Source organism: Lissotriton vulgaris, chromosome 1_1 (assembly GCF_964263255.1).
Source record: "Lissotriton vulgaris chromosome 1_1, aLisVul1.2, whole genome shotgun sequence".
In the NCBI taxonomy this organism is placed as follows: Eukaryota; Metazoa; Chordata; class Amphibia; order Caudata; family Salamandridae; genus Lissotriton; species Lissotriton vulgaris.
Genome location: NC_141685.1, coordinates 941,706,458 through 941,730,210, shown reverse-complemented (window position 1 = coordinate 941,730,210; position 23,753 = coordinate 941,706,458). Strand labels below are relative to the sequence as shown.

At 43.6% G+C, this 23,753-nt stretch overlaps 1 protein-coding gene across 1 annotated transcript in view; it reads right to left on the bottom strand.

Annotated features, from left to right (window-relative positions):
* Positions 1 to 395: 395 nt before the first annotated feature.
* Positions 396 to 23,753, bottom strand: part of LOC147748234 (keratin, type II cytoskeletal cochleal-like) — a 535,675-nt gene continuing 512,317 nt past the window's right edge. Inside the window, exons 7-9 of the mRNA XM_086959157.1 lie at positions 1,421 to 1,641; positions 952 to 986; positions 396 to 851 (exon numbers count right to left, since the gene is read on the bottom strand). Of these exons, the coding sequence (XP_086815283.1) occupies positions 541 to 851; positions 952 to 986; positions 1,421 to 1,641 (567 nt within the window). The 3' untranslated portion in view covers positions 396 to 540. The remainder of the gene's footprint in view (positions 852 to 951; positions 987 to 1,420; positions 1,642 to 23,753) is intronic.

The following is a 23,753-nucleotide window of genomic DNA, read 5'->3' as shown; positions in this document are numbered from 1 at the left end:
ATGTTAAATATGGATCATTCCTGCCCTTACCCTTTCCTGCAGCGTAGTAAGGTGGCTTGCTGTATTGCGCTACTTGAAAGCTTGATAAATGTGCCCCATAGACAGTATGAACAATAAGAAGATACACTTTCGGTTTCAGATGGCTGAATGGTTGGAAATAAGCGACTTAAATATAAGAAATATGGTCCATTGATAACACCTTCGTATGTTTCGATTCTCGTGATTAGAAGCAAACTTGGAACGTCTTCTTCCACCCTTGCTGTTCCCTATATGAATGATGACAATTTTAAGCTCATTAGCGCCACATGTGTGGATGAAAGTCGAACCCAGGCATAATGGGTATTGGCATTCATGGGGAAATGAGGACCTTGAATATTGAATAAAAGACAACTAGCTGAACAGTGATGCTTTTATTAATGATTAGTTTAGGTTAAACATGACATGTACCAATTTCACATCTACTTCAAATGGTTTATGTTTGTTTTTTGCAGGCCTTTGAAAAATTTAGTGATTGTTCTTTAATTCATTTAGTGTCTTTTACTAAAACCATTTTGATATTTGAGAACTTGTTGAAATAATTTTAACATTTGAGCTAACACCTCCAGAACTGTGTTCCGTAGATATAGGGCCACTGCCAGAGGAAGAGCCTTCAGCCCTGAAATCGCCCCTGTTGCTCTGTCCTGCAGAACTGAAAACTCCTCTAGAACTTTGTCCACTGGAACTGAAACTTCCTCCAGAGTTGTATCCTCCTCCAAATCGTCCAGTTCCAGAGTTGAAACTTCCACCACCTAGTCCGCCTCCTGTGCCGTATGCACTTCCATAACCACTGCCACTGCTAGAGCTTATCACAGCTGCAAAGACACAATTATGTTTACAACAGTAGACAATCAATCTGATGCAGCAACAGCATACATATAAAAGCAGCACAGGTTGTTAGGACAAGTGACTTACAGATGCTCACAGCTCCAATTCCTTCTCCTGCAAGCCTGTTGGAATAAAAAAGGACAAGGTAGCAGTTATTTTTAGTATGGGGACCGACGTCAAGATGTTCACTTATTTAAAGTATGCTTTAGTCCTCATGTAATCAAACACCAAGGCAACATGGTGTGATGCTTACCACTCACACTCAATCCAAATGTGATGGTTCATTGTTCTTATGATAAAACCCTTAAGACTTGTAGCAATGACAAGCAATAATAACGTCCCAACGTTCTCATAATTAGCTGCATTGCTCAGGCCTAATTACTGTACAGCGCTCTGATGCCAGAACTGGGCTTTTGAGGACTCATTGAAAAACATAAATATACTAAACATTGCTTAACATTAAAGGTACATGACTGCGTTGCCTCTAACATTCCAACCAATTTTTAGCTGGATGTTGAATGCATGCCTCTATTAACTTTGATTAGACTGTTCCTACCTTCTCTCTTCTCCCTCCAGCAGTTTCCTATAGGTGGCGATCTCAATGTCCAAGGCCAGCTTTACATTCATCAGCTCTTGATACTCGCGGAGCTGACGATTCATGTCTTGCTTGACTGTTTGTAGGGCCGCTTCTAGCTCAGTCAGTTTATATTTAGCATCCATCAGGGCATTCTCGCCACGATCTTCTGCCTCGTTAATAGCAGCTTGCACGTTAGCTTTCTGTAGTTGATCAAAAACAGATTTAAGAACCTCACTGTAAAGCATTCTCTGGCAATGGATCACATAGATTCACATTCTTTAATGCGTAATACCCCATAATTCGTTACTTTTTGCAGAATAGCCTAATAAGTGATACATACTTGCAGTATTCCATTCTCTTTAAATCCACAATGGAAAAAACCCTACAAAATCACATTTTAAATACATTTTTTCTATATTTTATATTCTTTTTTCTCCTCGTGATTACTTTTTGGATTGTTGTTCCTTATCTTTATTTTTAGCACCAATAATGTTTTTTGTCATACTTTATATATAGATTTTTCTAAGCTATTTGTTGTAAGGGCAATTGAAATAAGGCCATATAGATACTGCACTTTTATGTCAAGTGCAAGTGTAGTTTCAAAGTGGTTCACAAAGAAAAGCATCTCACAGCTTCATGTAAAATATGTTTAAGACTTTGTCAACTATGTGAAAAGCAAACATTGTGACATTAAAAAAAATAAAGAGAGAAATAGGTTTCGGCACAACATCAGGGAAAACATTTCCATTATCGAAGGGACTTCTGACAGAAGGGAATGGATAATGTGTGGCTGTTGAATGGTGGGTTTTAGGGTGCTTTTATGCCACCGCTTCGGGATAAGGGCAACCCTCAGTAAAAATTGGGAAAACAAGCTTTGGTTGGTGGTCAATGCAGCTTCTTTTCTGCAGTCAGAGACCGTTTGCTAGGTGGACATTAAACTACAGACAGTTGGAGCCGGATGATGTCAGACTTCACTTTGGATGAAGTTGGGAAACTTTTACCACCTTCGCAAAATGTGAAGTTCTTTGGATTTGCAGCATAAATTAAATATGTTGCTGAGACTCATTTCGCAGTTGACTGAGATTGGGCCGTTCAAGTTATTTATCCAAACTTCTTCGGTCATGCAGAAGGTAAAATAAGTAATTTGGATACTGAGAACATTTCCTCAAGAATAGGATAAAGAACAAGATATTGAGGAATGGTACTTTTGGTTTACTATTTTCATGGCTTCCACTGGGTGTCTTCTACTTCCAAAAGTATAAGTTAGCCAAAGAGCTTTGGGGGTGCAGTATATTGTATGTTAAAATAATTTATTGACATCTAAGGGCTATTACGATTGCGGTTTTTCCGCATCCTCCGGGCCGGCGGAAGCCACCGCCGGCCCGAAGGATGTGGAAAAACCGCAGCGGACCCACCAAAGACCCACCGCCACATTAGGATGGCTGGTGGGTCCTGGTTTCCGTCTGCAGCTTTTCCGCCGCGGTTGGCTTACAACCGTGGCAGAAAAGCTCTAATATGGTGACGGTGTCCCTCAGACACCGTCAGCAATATTAGGATGGGCTGTTTAAAATGCTTTTCCCCAGCGGGTTTTCCGCCGTGGAAAAGCATGTGTAACTTCACTGCGGGGCCCGTTGCGGGCCCCCTGCGTGAAGGGGGTGTGGGGGGTGCACATGGGAGGTACCTATGGTACCCCACTGCATTTGTATGCAGAAATCAGCAGGCACCGCACGGTGCCTGCCGCTTTTTGCATACAAGTGCAATGTATGCATTTTTACCATTGCGGCAGATGCAGCTTGAAGCCGCACCCGCCGCAATGGTAAAAATAGAGGATGTGACCGCCAGGTTGGCGGTCACATCCTAATTGCACAGGAGGGAACTCCGCAGGCCATGCGGAGGTTCCCTCCTACTCTATGGTGGCGGACAGACTCAGGTTCGTCCGCCATCATAATCAGCCCCTAAGTTTGAGATTTAATGTCACAGTGCTTCAGTTCCTGTGCCTATACCAACAAATGGAAAGAATGCACTGTGAAAATTACCTGCCATATGATGGGGCCACACTCAGAGTTTCATTGTCCCTGGCTAATGATTGTAGGTGTATACAGCTTTATATATTAGGTCAGCAGTGCATTTGACATCTGTGTATTTTTCTTAGGACATTTTAGCAGCATTCAGATGTGTACTCATTGACCTATAAATATCATGAAATAGTTTGACAAGAGCAGAGGCAGAGAGACAGAATTGTTGGCAACATCTAGTGAGAACATTAGGCCTTGAGACCCAAACGTGAAGAACACTGAAGACATTTGAACAGAAATATGAAGTGAATTATTATCAGCTATTGGAACACAGCAAAACACAATCCTCTGAGTGTTCTTTAAAGAAGCACCAGAGATATTGTACATTGCCCTGAAATCACTCTTTCCGTTGGCCCGTCTTACTGATGAAAATAACTGCTAGAACTGTTGTTTGGACATAGGTTGTTCGTTAAAGAGGTCCAGAATCTTAATATGAATCAAGTTCCTCATCAGTTATGATGTTACTAGGTAAAATATGCAATTTTACTATGTCCTCTATAAAATATGTTGTCAGTTTGTGATGTAGGAATTGATTTTAATGACTCAAAATTATCTAATTTAATAAAATGTTCATCCACCACCCACCACAGAGTTCAGCACGAGGAAAGATCACAATATGATCTTGGTTGTATAGGAGTGGGAAGAAGAAGAACCAATCTAATGCCTTGAGAGGATTTAGCTATATTACAGACCATACTGGAGGAGACATAAGACGCATTAGTTTCATACATTTTCAGCCACCGGAATAAATGTGCTACTTGGTCTTTAGTGCAGTGATTTCCAAGATGCCTTGCTATTGGCAAGTCATAATGCCATTTTAACAACTTATTGCATTTAAATGTAGTGGCACAAAAAAAAATCTTTAATTGTCAAATAAGAGCCCCTCTCTTATAGATCTCACTTTAGGAGCTTTATTTGACTATTGGCAAGCAGTTCATTCGTGGATGTGTGGGTACCAATTGAAGAAAAATGCCAGTCAGCTCCACATCAGGGGGCAGATTTACTATCATTTAAAGTAAAGAAGTGGAGCAAGTCAGCTTGCTGCGCTGCTTTGTGTGAAAGGGAGACATTAGAAATGTGCGATATTTACAAAGATATGGTGCATTTCTGCTACCTCCTTGCGCTGGCACATTGTGTGCTGCCTAGCACCAATGCAGGCACCCTTGCACCATGATGCCTGTGTTACATGCAAGAATATTTATGTCAGGAAGGGAAACCTTCAAAAACAATCCTTAAAGACCTTTTCCTTTTTCTATGTAAGACACATTCTGCATTACAAATGGAGAAATAAAAGTGAGGAGGAGAAATAAAGATATTACTCCAGTATTGGATCTTTCATAGATTAACATTCTTGAATCATTCCCCGTTGTTGAGCTGGGAGTCCCAGGGTACCTTAGAAAAGCAGTGCAAGGATAGGAATAGAATAGAAAGGCCCTAGGCCCTTCATTTTAGTAACCTAGTCATTTAAAAAAAAAGAGACTAAGCTTATGTGTCAACCAATCAGGGTGCACCACCCTTTGGAACACTCCTGTGGGAAGCTCCAGTCCTTCAGATTGTCTGCTGCACATCGAGTGAGGGAGTCTCCACTGAGTTCTGCTCAGTTCTACCTGTTCCGGAGTATTTTCATCTATCTATCTATCTATCTATCTATCTATCTATCTATCTATCTATCTATCTATCTATCTATCTATCTATCTATCTATCTATCTATATACAAATATTTATTTATTTATTGGAGGAGGCTGGCTTATTATATAGTGCACACTTATTTAAGTGAAGTATCTTGCAATAATCCAAACAGCCATATGGTGATTTCAGTGGTCTTAGACAACCATAGAAAGCTCTCTAAGTGGTAGCTGTGGAGAGCAGCCACCAGTCTTAACTTGAAGGAGTGTTAAGTAGCTTGTTTTACCAGATCTAACCATGTAGTGTAGGTTAAACAAAAAAGAACCACACACTGTGTGTACATAAAAATAGTTCTTTTTATTACACAACACTCACTAACACCTTGGTATGTCTCCTACCTGGAGATATGAACACAAATAAACGAGAATGCTTCAACTGTAACAGGTAAGTAAGCACAAAATATAGTGTTCTCCAGGGGGAGACCAAACCATAAAATAAGAAAGTGGAATGCGAACTGCGACCAAAGTCAGGACTTTCTACCAGGAGACTCAGAGGAGCTGGGGGCACAAGGAACCACCCAAGATAAGTACACAGAAACCCGAAGGAGGCTGTGTGTAGAGAGCATAAACACAGGCGTGCGTCCAATAGAAGTCAACAGGAAGTCGATGTTACATATTTAATGAAGAAGAACCCTTCCCAGTGGACCCTGAAGAAACTCAGTGGAAGACAGAAGGTTGGAGACTCACCCCAGAAACCGCCGTAGACCACAATGGAGGACTTCAGGAAAGATGCCGCTGGAGAAGACTGTGCAAGAGTCTGGTGGAATCCACAGGTGGATTCTTGAAGAGGAGAATCTGTAAGCAGAGGAGACGGTGTCTATGCCACTTGCAGGTGACCAGGAGGCTCATAAGAGCAATGCCCACTGATGATGGACTGTTCAAAGGAAATTACTGTGACTTTGTTGCTGCAGCTGTGAGGACCAGATAATGCAGAGGACGACCAGGAGCCATGCATGAGCTGATCCCATGTCAGAAGTCAAGAACCAAGGGGTCGGTGTCCGGTGGGAGCACCAACAAGCCTTGGCAGCTGCAACAGGTGTGGAAAGCAAAGAAGGAGCAACATTGAGACCAGCAAGGTCCAAGAGACTCAACACAAACAGGAGAGTCAGAGCAGGCCCCAAGGAAGCATGGAAGCCAACTGAAGCAGGAGAAGGTCCTCAGGAGGACCCACAGGCTGGAGGCACAGGAGTTGCAAGAGGACCTTGAGTAGCTCACCAAGAAGAAAGGTCCACGGTGCAGAGGATGCAATGAAGATGCTATACTTGGCATGAAGAGATGCTGGAGGCTGGAGCTTCTTGTAGCCTGAAGATCTCTGGAGTGCAGCACCAACAAATCTTTGTAAAGTCGACGTGGTGCACAGGGGTTTGCAGGGGTTTGGTTCTAGCGTTTCTGACGAGGGATTCTGTCTTTAAAATTGCAGAGCGGACTTGTCAGGCCTCGAGGGATTTGCAGAACCACCACTTGTGTTGCTGAGCCTTTTGAAGTCCATGGGACGTCAGGAGCAGCAAACCTGACAGCTTCGTTGTGGTGCCTGCAGATTTAGGGGAGTGACTCCTTCACTGGAGATTACTTCGGGTGTCCTTGATTGGAAACCCCTGGGCACCTATGTCTTAGTAATATGTACTAGGGACTTACAAGGGTACACACTGTGCCAACTGTGGAGGTACAGAAGTACTTTCCAAGTCAAATTTCGTGAGGAAGCACAGTGACTGGGGTCCTGATTAGCAGGATCCCAGTCAGACTAGTAAAAAAAAACACAGATTGACATCAGTAAAAAGTGTATATATGTATTTTAAGTAAATGTTCAGTTGTGCATTTCAAGCAGGTGACACACTAATGAGCGGTTGGTGTCGTATGTGTTTATTTTTTGTAAATCTCCCACCCAGGCGTTATCATGGAGTCTATGCATTAACATGTCATACTACATTTGGAGTACCGTAATATGAGCTGTATACATCTTCAATTACTTCATGTATTTTAAACATTTAAATGTCAGTACTCACATTTTAAAATTGTAGATGGTTCAATCCAATGCATATGCCTGATAGTATGTCTTCCATGTTTATTCATGCCTTGAGTGGGAGGGACTATTTATTGCACATAGATATTTAATCAGATGGCCAAAACGCGTCTCTCTTGTGTCTTGAGGTCGAGGGTGACCTGTTTTAATAAAAGGAAGCCTTATACCGACTGCCTGATGTCCGTGGCCTTCTTCATTGAAGTTTCTTTTGGAGTTGGTGTTATATATATATATATATATATATATATATATATATATCAAAAGACCACTCTTCACGCCGCTTTCCTTACGGCGCCCCAATTGCCAAGGGTAAAGAGAGACGGACTCCAACAAATTTTTCTTTTTACCGCAGCCGCAGGTAAAATTTATTTAGCATTTTTATCAGATGTGCATATTCCGAACAGGAAATCCAAACGCGTTTCGGCGTTCTCAGACGCCTTGCTCGGTGGTGATCAGTGCAAATATCCCCGCCCCATCTTTAAACTGAGGCTAACCCCGTGATTGGTGACCAGTGCGTAATATATATGTAAGATATACTAGTATCGTGACATCAGACAGTTGTGTATCAAAATTGGCAAAACATTCTTTAAATGCAATAACTTTGTTACATTTTCTGAAATACAATCGTGATGCTCCGTAATTGAAATGGATCACTTTACAGTCCTATTAAATGTATTTAGCAGTTTTTTCACTCTTGAGTAGATGTTGTTCTCAGATGTCTACTGCTTGTAATCGCTATCATTTACAGTTAACATTTCTCAAATGTTGACATATACGGTTCATAAAATACCATGATTTCACGAATGATATAGTTTATGATGAAACTTAGTAACTTTCCATGCATTTTAAACAAAGCACTTTTAAGGTCATATCACCCCGATTAATTGTGAAAGTGAATTAAAATTAATTGAACTGTGCAAGTGGTTTATTGGAGCCTCTCAGCCGAGAGTAAAGCTGCAAAAAACCACCTGCTGAATAATAGGTTGGGATGGGAGTATAAGGGGTAGAAGCGTACGACTAGTTCTTATTCCTGGTGGGACCACTTCTATCTGTACAAATACCTGGGCAGTGTTGAACACTAGCTAGTAGGATGGCATATACGTATATATATGTGTCCTGAATTGTATTTGTTTGGGGTTTTATTTTATGAGGTCGGCTGCCCAATGTGTAATGTGTAGTCATGTATTAAAAAGAAATGGCCTTTATTATTAGTGGCTCATTTGATCCTCTGAAACTACAGAATTCATGGTGGATCTCACAATTATATTGTTGCCTGAAATCCACCTGTAAATGTTACAAGAGGAATATGTCTAAGACAATAAATATGTGGTTTGAAATAAAATGTTTAAGAATCTCATTAAACCCTTTAGATCCAGACTATACATATACATCTAAGTTGTTATTATATCTGGACAAAATTGCCAGTCTGTCTTTTGAACCCTCATTTAAGGATCTTTACAAAAAGTGGAATAAATCTTCGCAGATATTAAGTCCTTTAGGGCTCTTGCTATCTAACTCGATTATGTATCTAGTTTCGAGTTGGCGAAGCAGTTTCTCCCTATCACCTCCTCTCTTGTTGCCAGGAACATGATCAATTACATAATAAGTGAGCACATTCAGATTGCTCTCATGTTCAGCTTTGACATGACGAGAAACCGGGTACGAGGGGTCCGAATTAACGGTCGCCCTCAGGTGTTGGAGGATTCTAGTTTGCACTGGTTTTATCGTGCTGCCAACATACCTCAGCCCACACTCACAATTCAGAATGTACACTGCGAATTCTGTCTTGCAGTTGAAGTTGCCTTTTATTTTTATGGGCTGATCAGAGTATGCATTGGTATACGTAGAAGTATTTACTCCAAATTTGCATGCTCTGCATGTATGGCATTTAAAGAATCCATTTCTGGAAGGGAGCCAATTCTTATTCCAGGTCTCAGGACTAGTTTTCACTAGTTCGGATTTCATAGAGTATGCCTTCCGAAATGTGAATTTAGGTTTTTGATTATAGTTCTCTCTCAGGATGCCATCCGTCATCACTATGGGCCACTCTTTACTCATTATTTTCCTGATTGTATTAGATTGCCTGCTGTATGTTGTAATAAATCTGCATGTTTTGTTCAGATTTTCAGTGTTAGGGGCCTCTATTTGTGAAACCTGTTCTACATGTTTCAGCAATAGATTCTCCCTAGGGATCAGCGAGACCTTGTGGAGGGCATTAAGTAGTGATCTCTCTTTGTAGCCTCTTTCTAACAGTTTGGACTTCATCTGGGAGAGTGCATTGTCACACATAGTGTCTGCACTGCATGATCTTTTTACTCTCAGAAATTCACCATACGGTCAGCTTGCTATTGTGTGCTTAGGGTGAAAGCTATTAGCATGGAGCAGGGTATTACCTGCAGATGGTTTTTGAAATGTGCAAGTTTCTACCTTCCCATCTTGAATGATGATTTCTATGTCCGAAAAGCTAATTTTAGAGGTGTTGATGTGATGTGTAAATTGCAGGTTGCACTGATTTACATTAATCTTATCAACAAAGAGAAGTGCTTCCTTCTCTGTGCCATTCCATACTATGAAGATATCGTCAATGAATCTCCACATGCGCACTACATGTTGGTCAAAGAGAATTTTGTGTTCCCTCTTGAGGACACGCTCCTCCCACCAGCCCACGTGTAAACACGCGTAGCTGGGGGAGAAGCATGCCCCCATCGCTACACCCTGTTTCTGTCTGAAGATTTTACCATCATACAAAAATCGATTGTTGAACAGGCACCAATTAATCATTGTGAGTAGCATTTTGTTGTGTCCATAGAGTTCTATATTACGTTGACTTAAAAAGTATTCCACTGCTGCCAATCCTTCATTGTGCCGTATGCAGGTGTAAAGTGCTTTGATATCAAGAGTCATCAACAGATAGTTATCAGACCAAACAAGTTCATTCAGTTTTACCAGGAAATCTCTAGAATCCTGTATAAAGCAGGGTAAGTTTTTTACAAAATCCTGTAGGAAAAAATCCAAATATTTTGACGTATTTTCAAACGTGCTGTTCTGTGCTGAAATTATCGGTCTACCCTGTAGTGGGTCCAATCCTTTGTGGACCTTTGGGATCAGGTAGAAAGTGGGCAGCTTAGGATGTTTGTTGAGAAGAAATGTATTTTCTTCTTTGGTAATTAAGCCCTCTCTTGTCCATTTATTTACATCTTTCTTGAACAGTTCATTTGCTTTGAGGACCTCTGTGCCATTTGACAACTCATAACAATTTTCATCCTCTAAATGTCTGCTTGCTTCAGCTCTATATAGGATTTTGTCCCACAGGACAATGTTGCCCCCTTTGTCCGCTCTGTTGATTACCACTGTATCGTTTCTTTTCAATGTAGTCATTAGTTGGAAGTATTGTCTATTAAAATCCAGTTTCTTAGATTTATGTGAGCTTGTTCTTTTGTAGAGGCTTTTTAGTTCATACTACTCTGTCGTGGAATACATCCACCGCATCCCTCGGCATAACAGGAACAAATGTTGATGGTGCCTTGAATGGGCTTTGATTTCCTTTATATATATATATATAAATATTATGCGTTACACATCCTACCACCCAGCTTTTTACCTTCCTCCCAAAATTCACTAACTTGTCACCCCTGTCCCTGGGCGTCCTATTATTTAGGCACATGGTAGTATTAATGAAAATTTATCCAAATATGTTGAATTTTTCCTCCAACCCCACATGACCTCATTTCCTTCTTATCTTAAGGACACTACAGACTTTTTAGTTAAAATCAAAGATGTAAATTGGTGTTCTGATTTCTGTTTTTTGGTGATGGACATTGAATCGTTATACACGTGCATTCACCACTCTCAGGGTCTTGAGGCCACTAAATATTATTTAGACACACGCAATGCAGTCCTGCGAGACCACAATATCATGCTGTTGGAGATGACTGAGATTCGTTTAACCAACAACCATTTCCAATTTGAAAATGACATATACCATCAAGAACGAGGGGTTGCAATGGGCTTGTGCTTCCCCCCAGCTATTCATCTTTACATGTTGGCTGGTGGGAGGAGCACGTGCTACATAAAGCTCATCGCCAGTGGCTCCCACATCTAGCCTACTATTGGCGTTTTATAGATGACATATGTGTCATATGGAAGGGTTCGCAGGTACAGGCCCAAGTTTTTGTGAATGAGATCAACATCAACACTCGTAACTTAAGATTCACTGCTACGATCACATCAAGCTCGGCTGAGTTTTTAGATGTACACATTTACATTGAGCAGGGTAAGTTATATACAAAGCTTCACAGGAAAGCAACGGCGGGGAACTCCATTCTCCACACCCGGATGTGCCCACCCATCCCACACCATAAACAGTATACCCTTTGGCGAATTTATTCGCATTAAGAGAATCTGCAGCAATCCAACCACATCTAACCAGTGCTTAGCGGAGTCAGTTCAAAGGTTTCTTCAGCGTGGCTACAAGTTAGATCTTTTGAACCTTGCACTCTTGAGAGTTTCATCTCGCTCGAGAGACGAATTACTGACTCCTAAAAACGTGGCCATATCTGATTCAACCTCTGTTGGTTCTGTCCGTCTTATTACCACCTATTGTTCACAGGAACGCAAACTGAGACGGATCATTAATTCTGAATGGCCTATCATTTTAACAGATGTTATTTGAGGTCCCATCTTGCCTAAGTTACCTGCTATCACCTTCAGGAGGGCTCCCTCCATGAAGGATGCACTGGATAAGACCCAGCCTGAGTTAACACCCAAACGCACTTGGCTATCCAAAACAGGTTTTTTAAGTGCACGTCATGCCGCGCATGTACTTTTGCGAAAAATGGCACGCATTACAAATCAGCGTTTAGTGACAAACTTATCGCCATTAATGAATATCTTCCCTGTCGCAGCGAGTTTGTCATCTATCAATTAACATGTACTTGTAATCTATCTTACATTGGCAGCACTAAGTTTCCGGCTAACCAACGTATCCTGCAACATGTGCGAGCCATAGTCAACTCGGACAGCAACTATCCAGTGGCTCGCCACTTTAAAGCTGTCCATGACAACAAACTAAAAGACCTGCACTATACACTTTTGGGTTCGGTCCCTAACCCCGGACGGGGAGGTGACCGAGAAAAACTTCTCAGGCAAAAAGAGACTTATTTCATATTGCTGCTAGATTCAAAGTCACCAAATGGATTGAATATAATAGATGAATTGCACAATTTATTTGTAAATAGGACATCTCAGTTTTTATTATTCTGTTTCTATAGTGTAACTTTCTTTTGCTGGTCATTTTTGAAAATGAAAGTTTTTTGAATTTGTTGATATTTAGGCCCACGCAAACTGTTATGAATCAGTAGGTTGAATAAGATTGTGTCTCAGCCGTCATTGTCACTTTTTTTATAGTTAGTTATTTTTCTCACCCATTAGGCACTAGCACTTTAGTTAAACTGGCATGCAACAGACTGTGATTGACACCTTTTGTGCATCGCTCTCTATTGGCAATACATATATGATGTTTTGTGGCCACAGTGAATGCATCTGCACTTTACCTTTTGATGAACTCTGTTTTTAGCGTACCCTGTTTACATTTTTATTGAATATTGCATTTGCATTTTATTCTTGCTATAATTTGTATGTACTGCTATCAACTTGCTACTGGTAATATTGCTTTTGTTTATCTCGGAGATCAGGCACTTGCCATTATGTGAGAATTCTTTTCGGCCACATCATCAAATTGAGACAGGAGCACTTTGCTCTCATTGCTGTTTTGCACTTTTCATGTTTGTATTTTATACAACCTGTTATGATCGTTTTAATAGTTGCTACTATGCCACTTTGCTTATTTTTGGCTTTCATCCCTTTTTTATGGGTGATTGAGCTTTTAAAACACTTTATATTACAACACCTACTTTTGGCGCGACATGTGACCAAGCTCCGCCTGCGGAGAGAAACGCGTCGAGGAGAGCACCCACTCTGTGATTGCTGATATTAGAATCACCACTGCTAACACGACTGACGGTGTGATGGCGCTTTATTAAAAAAGCTTGAATTTACTACAAGGAGAAGAGGCCTGTTTTAGCCCGCGCTGACAGCGGCCAGGATTGCTTTGATAAAACGCCACATTTTAACAATGCCGGTTTCATTCTCCTCCAAACATTCGCGGAGCCCGCCAAGAACGTGCCTCTCCCACCAGCCCACGTGTAAACACGCGTAGCTGGTGGAGAAGCAAGCACCCATGGCAACGCCACGCTGCTGCTGGAAAACCTCATTGTTAAATAAGAAAAAATTATTCTTAAGACACAGATCAATCATGGTAATGAGCATTTTGCTATGTTCAAAATACTTGATGTCTCTTTTTGACAAAAAATATTCGATTGCATTTAAACCATCACTGTGATGAATGGAAGTATAGAGAGAAGTGATGTCCATTACCAAAAACATGTAATTAGGTTTCCACACAATGTCTCTTAATTTCGTAAGAAAGTCACCAGTGTCTCTTAAGTAACTAGGTAAGGCCTCCATGAAATCATGAAGAAAATAATCAACATATTTGGATAAAGGTTCCAAGAGTCCATTTTGGGCAGAGATAATGGGTCGCCCAGATATAGGTGTAATACCTTTATGGATCTTGGGTAATAAGTATAATGTAGGAGTGATAGGGAAATCCTTTTTGAGGAACTCAAATTCTTTCTTACTTATCAACCCTTCCCTTTTCCATGATGCCAAGTTAGTGTGTACCAGTTGTTTCACTTTGTTCAATTCATTGAACAAGGCTTTCCTGTAACAGGCAGAATCACTCAATTGTCTCTCAGCTTCCTGTAAATACATTTCACGTGGCCATAAGACGATATTTCCGCCTTTATCTGCTTTGTTAACAATAATATTGCCATTGGAATTGATTTTTCGAATCAACAAGGAGTATTGTTTGTCTCTAAAGCTTCTATATTTATCCAGTATTTGGGTGTCTTTCATAGATTCACATGCCTGAATCATTCCCCGTCGTCGAGACGGGAGCCTCCGGTATATAAAAAAGTAATGTCCTAAGACATACATAAAGAGAATAGTTCTAAGGGTCTCACCTTAGTGACCTATCTAGGTCCTTATGCAGGAAGGACCAAATAGAGTAGGCTCCAGGGTCCCACCTTGGTAGCCTATCTGTGTCCTTTTGTAAAAAAGGACCAAAGTAAAAGGAACAACCAATCAGCTACTACCTCCCTCTAGAACTTTCCTGTGAGGAGCCTCAGTCTCTCAGATTTTCTACCGCACGTTGTGCTAGGGAGTCTCCACCTGAGTTCTCCTCAGGAATCTTGAATTTTCGCCTAAATTCGATAGTTTTCGACTTTATTTGCTATGGCTGATAGCAAAAAGAAAGGACTTTTTCGAGCCTGTGCCTCCTGTGGCAAGATGAGGCTTCACGTGGACGACGAACATGAGACTTGTCTATACTGTCTCTATCCTCACCACCAGGTCATTGACTGCAGGATATGCCGTAAATTCTCCCATAAAACCCAGAAGGACCGGGAAGGGAGACTTCTAATATGGCTGAACAGACTTAAAGACAGACCAGAAGGCGACTTAGTCTCTGAAGGTGAGAGCATGTCTGGCGCCTCGCAGTTTTCTTTGAAGAGGCCTAGGGTTACCTCGCCTGGCCCCTCAGACACCCCTCCTAAGAAGGCCAAAAAGTCTTCAGAGGGCAAGCCTACCGTGTCTGGCAAGGACCTTCCTGTCCCTAGGAAGCAGCCACTGATTACCACGGCGACGACGACGTCGACGACCTCCTCAGCGCTGAAAACCGTCTCTACGTCGACGACGACAGTGTCGACGACGACGGCCTCGTCGGCGTCTTAATCGTCGACGAGAATGACACCCTCATCGTCGACGGGTAGGCCACTTTCATCCACCGCTCCATCGACGTCTAGGAGTGCGCCGTCGACGACACGACCGACGACGAGGACATCGACGCCGACACCGTTGACGAAAGCCGCAACGTCGATGAAGCCTCCATCGTCGACGAGGAGCACCCCGTCGACGACGGCGGCGACGACGAAACAGTCGACGACGGAAAAGTTTCAGAAGGCGAAGTCACCGCCGACGAGAGAGTCGACGACGGACATGCCGTCGACGAAAACTAAAATTCAACCGACGACGGAAAGCTCCTTGATGAAACCATCGTCACAGGCGTTGATGACAACTGGTGCCTGGAAGGAGTCTGAGCTCCTCTCACATGCTATGGACGCCCAAACATCCCATGTTACAATCAGAATTACCAAAAAAACGATTACACCGGAGATGACGTCACCTAGCAACTAACACCATCCTGCTTCTTACAGGACCAAGAAATGGAGGAGGAAACGTTTACCCAGGCCACCAGCCCTTCAGACCTGGTAGTCAAGTGCCAGAGTACAGACGAAGAGCAGGAGGTTGAGGAACCTGTGACTCCAGCTGTCAATACTCGGGTTCACGCTCAAGTGGCACCAATGGTGTGCCTGCCAGCATCCTTAGTTTCGGACTTGCGTTTCCACATTCAAGACTACAAGGAGCGGTTTCCAGAAAAGGCCACTCCTGCTGTTCCTCCAACCCCGCAGGCAACTGTGCCCGTTCCTGCGCCTGTGCCACGGCATAAGCCACCTCCGCTGGTACTTCCTAGGACGCAAGACCCAGCACAGGACCCCATCTCGTCCGATGACGATGAGAGGGAACATGAAGAAGGGGAAGTTCGCGACGATGACACAGACGCGGACGCCGACCAAGACTATGTCACTCACTCTCCAGCCTCTCCGGAGCCACAATCTTCGGAGTCTCCGCCCGCAGACATTGGAGGTTTTCATAACCTCATGGAAAGGGCAGCCAAAAGGTTCCATATGTCCATGGAAACACAGGAGACTGACTGTTTCCTCTATGATTTTAAGGAACCAACGAAGAAAACAACAAGATCGATCCCGATCATTGATTACCTACTGAAACAGGGCAAACAACTCATGCAGTCTCCAGCTTCCCTACAGGTAGTAGTGCCCAGATTGGACAAAAAATATAAAGCTACATCATCGGCTCCAGCGTGCCTCACGGGTCACCCCAAGGCGGACTCCGTGGTCACTCAGGCGGCGCAGAAGAATTCGCGCACCTCTGCATCCCCTTTATTAACCCCACCTGATAAAGAAGGCAGGAAGCTGGATGCCGTCGGAAAACGCTTTTCCACTACATCTGCGACGACAGTGAAGATCGCCAACTCCATTGCTCTTCTCGGACGCTACAACCGTCAACCCTGGGCGGACATCGCGCCCTACCTCGCTGACCTTCCAGAGGATTTGAAAGCGGAAAGCGGAGGCAACTTCGCTTCTCCTCGAAGGCCAAACTTCGGCTTCCGAATTAATCGACTGTGCCATCGACGTGGCCATGACTGGCTTCCGGCAGTTGGCAGGCGCCGCCGTTCTAAGACGTCAAGGTTGGCTTAAGGCCACCTCTTTCAGACAGGAGGTCCAAACCAAAATAATTGATATGCCTTATGACGGCGAAAAGATCGATGAAGCCCTCACTGCAATCAAGAAGGACACCGATACAGCCAGAGCTCTGGGTACTCTACAGTCTCGTAATCAGTCCTTTCGTACCAACAGAGGAAGAGGACAATCCTCCTACAGGGGTTCCTACCAAAACAAGTCCTCCTACTCGTACTCACAGGGCAAGACGCAGTTTCAACAGCGTCAAAACCAGTCGGGACGTCAAACCTCCTTCAACAAATCGTCCTACAGAGGAAAAGGACAGAAGAGACCCGCAGGCAATCGCCAATGACTCTATCAATTGGCCAGCCCCTCCACCATCACATTCTTTACGGCTTGGAGGAAAACTCTCTTTTTACCTACAAAATTGGCGACAAATAACAGACCGGTGGGTTCTACAAATTCTTCAATTCGGCCACTCACTGGAATTCATCTCAAATCCCCCACCGACACCACCTGTCAAGCGCCCTCACAGACACCTAAGGCTGCTTCTCCAAGAAATAGCTTCCATGCTTCAAAAGGGCGCAATAGAAAAAGTTCCACACTCCCAACAGGGGGAGGGGTTCTATTCCCACTTCTTCCTAATTCACAAAAAGGGCAAGAAATAGAGACCGATTCTCGACCTGAGGGCACTCAATGTGTTCTTAAAGAAACAGTCGTTCCGTATGGTCACGCTACAAGAGATCCTGGGACTTCTGGAAAAAGGCGACTACATGACATCACTAGATCTCCAGGACGCCTATTATCACATCCCTATCCTCAAAGGACACAGAAAGTACCTCAGATTCGCAGTCGCAGGAGTCCACTACCAATTCCGTGTCCTCCCGTTCGGCCTCAAATCTGCCCCACGGATCTTTACGAAATGCCTCTCTCCTGTCGCAGCCTTTCTTCGCCAGCAGGGACACCAGGTCTTCCCATACCTGGACGACTGGCTGGTAAAGGCTCCGTCGAAAGCAGCCGCAGCCGCATCTTCCAGCGCCTGTCTGCATCTTTTCCGCCGATTAGGCCTGACCCTCAGCAAAGAGAAGTCATCGCTGACCCCAACCAAAGTCATCACTTTCCTTGGGGCGACCCTGGACACGGAACGCGCAAGAGCCTTCCCATCACAGGAGAGAAAATCGAAACTTATCTCCTTAGCCAAGTTAGTGGCATCCAAAAAGACTCTGACTGTCCGTATCTTCAAATCGCTCCTCGGCATGATGTCGTCATGCATTCTGCTCATCCCGCACTGCCGCCTGAAAATGCGTCCCCTTCAGGAAGAACTAACAAGGCAGTGGACGCAGGCTGCGGGATCCTTCGAGGACCGCATACGAGTCACCCAACCTATGGTCAACAATTTACAATGGTGGAGGTCGACCAAACACCTGTCGCAAGGACTGCCGTTCCTGCTTCCGGCGCAACCACATATAGTCACCACGGACGCATCCTTGGAAGGCTGGGGTGCAGTCCTGCAAGAACTACAGACCAACGGCAAATGGACGCCACAGGAATCCAAACTCCACATCAACATTCTGGAGCTAAGGGCAGTTTTCCTGGCGCTCCAATCGTTCCTCCCACGCATCCGAAACTCCCCAGTGCTCGTCAGGACAGACAACACCACGACGATGCACTACCTGAACAAACAGGGAGGGACGCGTTCTCTCTCTCTCGAGAATCTCAGAAAGTTTGGAACTGGCTCCTCCAACATGGCATAACACTCAAAGCCGAATACGTTCCGGGCAAAGACAATGTCCTAGCGGACGCCCTGATCAGAGAACAGTCTCTATCCCACGAATGGGAGCTGGATGCGGGAGCAATGGACTACATCTTCGCGAAGTGGGGGACACCGCAGATAGACCTCTTTGCCACCAGGGAGAACGCCAAAGGCCCAAGCTTCGCAAGCAGGCTTCCCCAACCAGGAACACTAGGGAATGCATTTTCCATAGCTTGGCGGAACATGTTTGCTTACGCCTTTCCGCCATTCCCACTGATACCCAGAGTAATCAGGAAGATGAAATCGGAGCCCTGCACCCTGATCCTCATCGCCCCATCCTGGCCGAGACAGCACTGGTACACGGAACTTCATCGTCTGTCTATCCAATCACCTCTTCGCCTACACAGTCATCCGACCCTGCTCACAATGTCTCAAGGACAGGTTCTCCACCCGAACCTGGGCCCTCTGAAATTGTCAGCCTGGCTCCTGAATACCGCGAATTCAGCCACCTGAACATTCCGCAGGAGTGTAGAGATGTCCTGGCTAACGCTAGAGCTGACAGCACTAAAAAGACCTATTCTCTCAAATGGAAACGCTTCTGTGTCTGGTGTGCGAAGGAAGGTCTACACCCTTTCCATGTCACCCCACACCAACTACTGCCATATCTACTACACCTGGCGCACTCAGGACTTGCCCACGCGTCCATCAAGGTTCACCTGGCAGCAATTTCTAGGTTCACTCGAACTTCAGAGGGCCCTTCCCTGTGGGCGGACAGACTCATCAAACAATTCCTGAAGGGCCTTTTCAGGTCCTTTCCTAGACCAAAGCCTGTCCCTCCGTCATGGCAACTCAACGTGGTCCTTCACCAATTGATGAAGCATCCCTTCGAGCCTATCCACAAATCGGATATCAAATTCCTGTCGTGGAAGACAGCCCTCCTACTGGCACTAACCTCAGCCAGAAGGGTCGGTGAATTGCAAGCCCTCTCCATCCAAGACCCTTTCTTACAATTCAAAGAGGACAGAGTCATCCTGCGTACCAACCCACGATTCATACCCAAAGTCCCATCGGACTTCCATCTAAACGAGCCCGTGGTTCTCAAATCGTTCTTTCCGAACCCATCTACTTCGGCTGAGAGAACGCTGCATTCTTTAGACCTTAAGAGATGCCTCAAATTCTATCTTGACAGAACAAGACAATTCAGGAAATCATCCCAACTCTTTGTCGCATTCAGCAGACCAAGGAAGGGCATGCCCTTAACAAAACAAAGTATATCAAGGTGGATCTCTTCAGCGATAACTCTCTGCCATGACAAGGCTGGGCGACCTCTGGACTCACGAGCCAAAGCCCATTCCACCAGAGCCATGTCCACGTCTGCGGCACTGTTTGCTGGAGTGCCACTCCTGGACATCTGTAGAGCGGCGACCTGGAAGTCCCCGCATACCTTCACCAGGCACTACTGCTTGGATGCTGAGCTGACGAAAGACGCAGCAGTGGGCAGAGCAGTGCTTCGCCATCTATTCCAGTGAGGTGAGCCCTCCTGCTTCCCACCATCCTTGACTGGTATGCACATTTCTTTATTACTAGATTCTGCATGACATTGTATGCTGTTGGTTTACAGTCACAAATCTTCCTTATCTGCAGTTTTATGTTTACTGTAACAACACAGAATGTGCATATTGTATTGCTTGCTACTCTGATTCAGGCATGTGAATCTATGAAAGACACCCAAATACTGGATAAGAAATGCGTTACGTACCTGTAACTGCAGTTATCCAGTATTAGTGTCTTTCATAGATTCACATGCACCCTCCCGCCTCCCCTGGAAGGACTCACCTCTCTCTAACAGGTTTACACCTAACCAACTTGGTGCGTACGAAAATCTGAGAGACTGAGGCTCCTCACAGGAAGGTTCTAGAGGGAGGTAGTAGCTGATTGGTTGTTCCTTTTACTTTGGTCCTTTTTTACAAAAGGACACAGATAGGCTACCAAGGTGGGACCCTGGAGCCTACTCTATTTGGTCCTTCCTGCATAAGGACCTAGATAGGTCACTAAGGTGAGACCCTTAGACCTATTCTCTTTATGTATGTCTTAGGACATTACTTTTTTATATACCGGAGGCTCCCGTCTCGACGACGGGGAATGATTCAGGCATGTGAATCTATGAAAGACACTAATACTGGATAACTGCAGTTACAGGTAAGTAACGCATTTCTTGTTTTTCTTTGCAACAGTTCGGTTAAGTTCCTTTAAGTCATCAATGACTCGATCGCTAAAAATGTCAATAGCATCCCTAGGCATTACAGGGACAAAAGTTGATTTAGGACAAAAAGGACTGTTGCCAGCGCTGCCACTGCTGATTCCCATAGATCTCAGGACTTCCTGAGTGTTGGTTGTAGAATCGATTTCATCATTAGCAAGAGAGTGAGCAACTTTCAAAGCTTTAGTGTCAGCTATAGAGAAGTTCTTATTACTCTGAGATTCATACAAAATAGTATTAGCTTTTTCACTTTTTTTGTTAATAGTGTGAAATTTTAGAAGTTTCAATTTCCTAATGAACTTAAAAGTGTCAATTCTCGCTTGTACATATTTGAATCCGTTTCTAGGACAAAATGAAAGACCAAGAGAAAGAAGCTGGGTTTCTGCTGCATTAAGGTCTAATTCCGTCAAATTAATCACAGTATTTTCCACATCATTGTTCATAGAATCAAATTTTTTCATCATTTTCATTTTTTTCTTTTTCATTTTCACAAATATCTCCATTTTTATCATTTTCTTCATTTTTGTCATTGTTTTCCCCAATTCCATTTAACGAAGTCATATCATCTGAAGATGATGTGGTGGGTAAATTCATAATTTTAGTTATGATTTCGCTTGGGCATTCCCCCTTCCTCTTCTCTTTTTCGTGTAGTTGTTGGCGTTTCCTCCTCTCTTTACGGGATTTGTTTCGCCTCCTCTTCCTCTCGCTTGCTGTGTCCCTCTCGATCTTAAGGTGTTTCGCCGATCTTCCACCATAAAAACCAATTCCTCAGATGGTGTAAAACTACTAACCCCAACTTGTTGTTCATTGGTTTCATCTTCGGAACCACCACTGCTGTAAACAGAACTCAGGTCGGTATCCGAATGCACAGGGGCTGCCGCTTGTTGATTTTGTGGAGTTTGAGATGTTGTCGCTGGCACAGATGAAGTTAGTGCTTGTCTTTTAGCTGATTCAAACTTCCTTGAGAATGTAAATATCCTCCCATTCTCATAGTCGGCTTTGTCTCTTGCAAACTTAAATGCTTTCCGGGATTTAATAGTTTCCTCATATTTGTCTAGGTGTTTCTTGATCTCTTCCCGCCCTTTAATTATCACCTCCTGTTGTTCCATAGCATTAAGTTCAAGGTTGAGTTTTTCAATCTGGGACATAAGTTCAACTCTATCGATTTCGGCATATTTTATCAAGATACATACCATACCCATAGATGCATCTAGATTATGTTGGGCCCTCTCCTTCAGCATGAGGGGATCAGAGTTTTCGATTGAGGGTGCTATCAATACTCTCAAACCACGAGGCACCCTCTTAACTTCCTTGTACTTTTCCAAGCTTTTTTGCTCCCACCACTTAGTAAGCTCCGTCCGGAGCAATTTCTCCAGTTTTTTTAACTTAGATTTGACATCATCAGCTTCATTGGTTTTTTCCTTAGGTTTCCCTCCAAAGGTAGTAGTAGCCGGTAAATTTAAAAAAAGAGCATCTGCTGCTTGCTCTCTGTCTCTGAAAATGTCAGCTGCCATCGCCATCTTGGTTGTGGAATAATATTATTGCTTAGCACAAGTTCAAAAGTTCTCCACGTGTAATGTTTGACACGTAATAGAAATAGAACAAAATAATCCCTCAAATCTCGTATAACCCACAAATGACCAAGCGGTAGCAAAACGCGGCAACAGGCTCACCTCCGTCCGCCGTTGAGGAAAATAAACTTGGGTCCTCCGATCCTCGTAATTCCACACAAAACCAGCCAAACTTGAGCAAGCCGTGTTGCGCTGCAAACTCGCTTCACTTCCGGTCGCGGGGGGCTGGAACGCGCAATACTCCTTCCGGGTTAAGAATAGATCGCCAAAAACGATGTCGGCCAAAATTGCAATCCAGCCACAGTTGAAGAACGAGAGGTTCTGTAGAAGATATATATTTTCTTTTCACGAATGCCGGTAGTTGAGGAGCGCTGTCAGCGGGCGGTCTGAGCCGGGCACCGGCAGTCCCAAAATATAGACTTCAAAAATCAGCTCACTACGAACAGATCGCCCGGACACCTTCTCTGTGCAATTCAATAAAGATTTATTGGCAACAACACCACGTTTCGGGGGTTAAGCCTTGATCACGCTTACGTAGTGTGAGCTGATTTTTGAAGTCTATATATATATATATATATATATATATATATATATATACACATCAGACCATGTGGCAAGAAGAGGCTTTATTTTGATGACCCTCATCAAGATTGCATTTCCTGCCTAAATCCCTCTCACAAGGCCAAGGACTGTAATGTATGTCATACCCTTACTTCAAAACCCTTGAAAGACCACAAAGGGAGACTGCTTTTTTGGCTCCAGCAGCTTAAAACTAGAATGGAGCCTGCTTCAGATGGCGATGATAGTAATAATTCTTCATCTTCTTCAAGGAAGTTTAAGAAAAGAGAGAGAGACTTTTCAGATTCTCTCTTAGGGATCTCTGTTGATAGTCATAAGCATTTGAATGGTTCCACCCGTGCGGGAATCCTGGACCACCTTTTCATATAATATCTTCTTAAGCATAGATGTTCGCCTTTCTTCAGGAAGGCCTGCTGATGCACTTATGAAAGAAGATAATATGCAGCCTAGAAAGAAGCTAAAGTGGTGACATTATTCAGACTATACTTAGAAAAGGGAAAATTTACCTATATAAATGTATAATTTGAGGTAAATGCTTTTACTAAACAACTTAAAGCTCTTTCACATACCCCTGCTGGGAGGTGAAGCAGTGTGCTCCCACACCAATTTTCCTCTTTCACATACCCTTTTCTGTAAAAGTAAGAGATCAAGGATAGTAGTACGGTGTCCTTCCCCATTTCCCCCACCACTACTGCCTTCTCAGCCTCCATCCCGTAAGCCTACACCTCCAGCACTATTTATTTATTTATTTATTTATAGGTTTATATAGTGCTTGAATCAACTCCGACAGGAGTATCTCTGCGCTTTTTGAACCGGTAAAACAGCAGACATGATATGAGGATGGAATTAGATTTAATTTTTAAACAGAACAGTTTTTAGGAGTTTACGGAATGTTATGTGCTCTTTGCATTGTCTTAAAGCCAGGGGAAGTT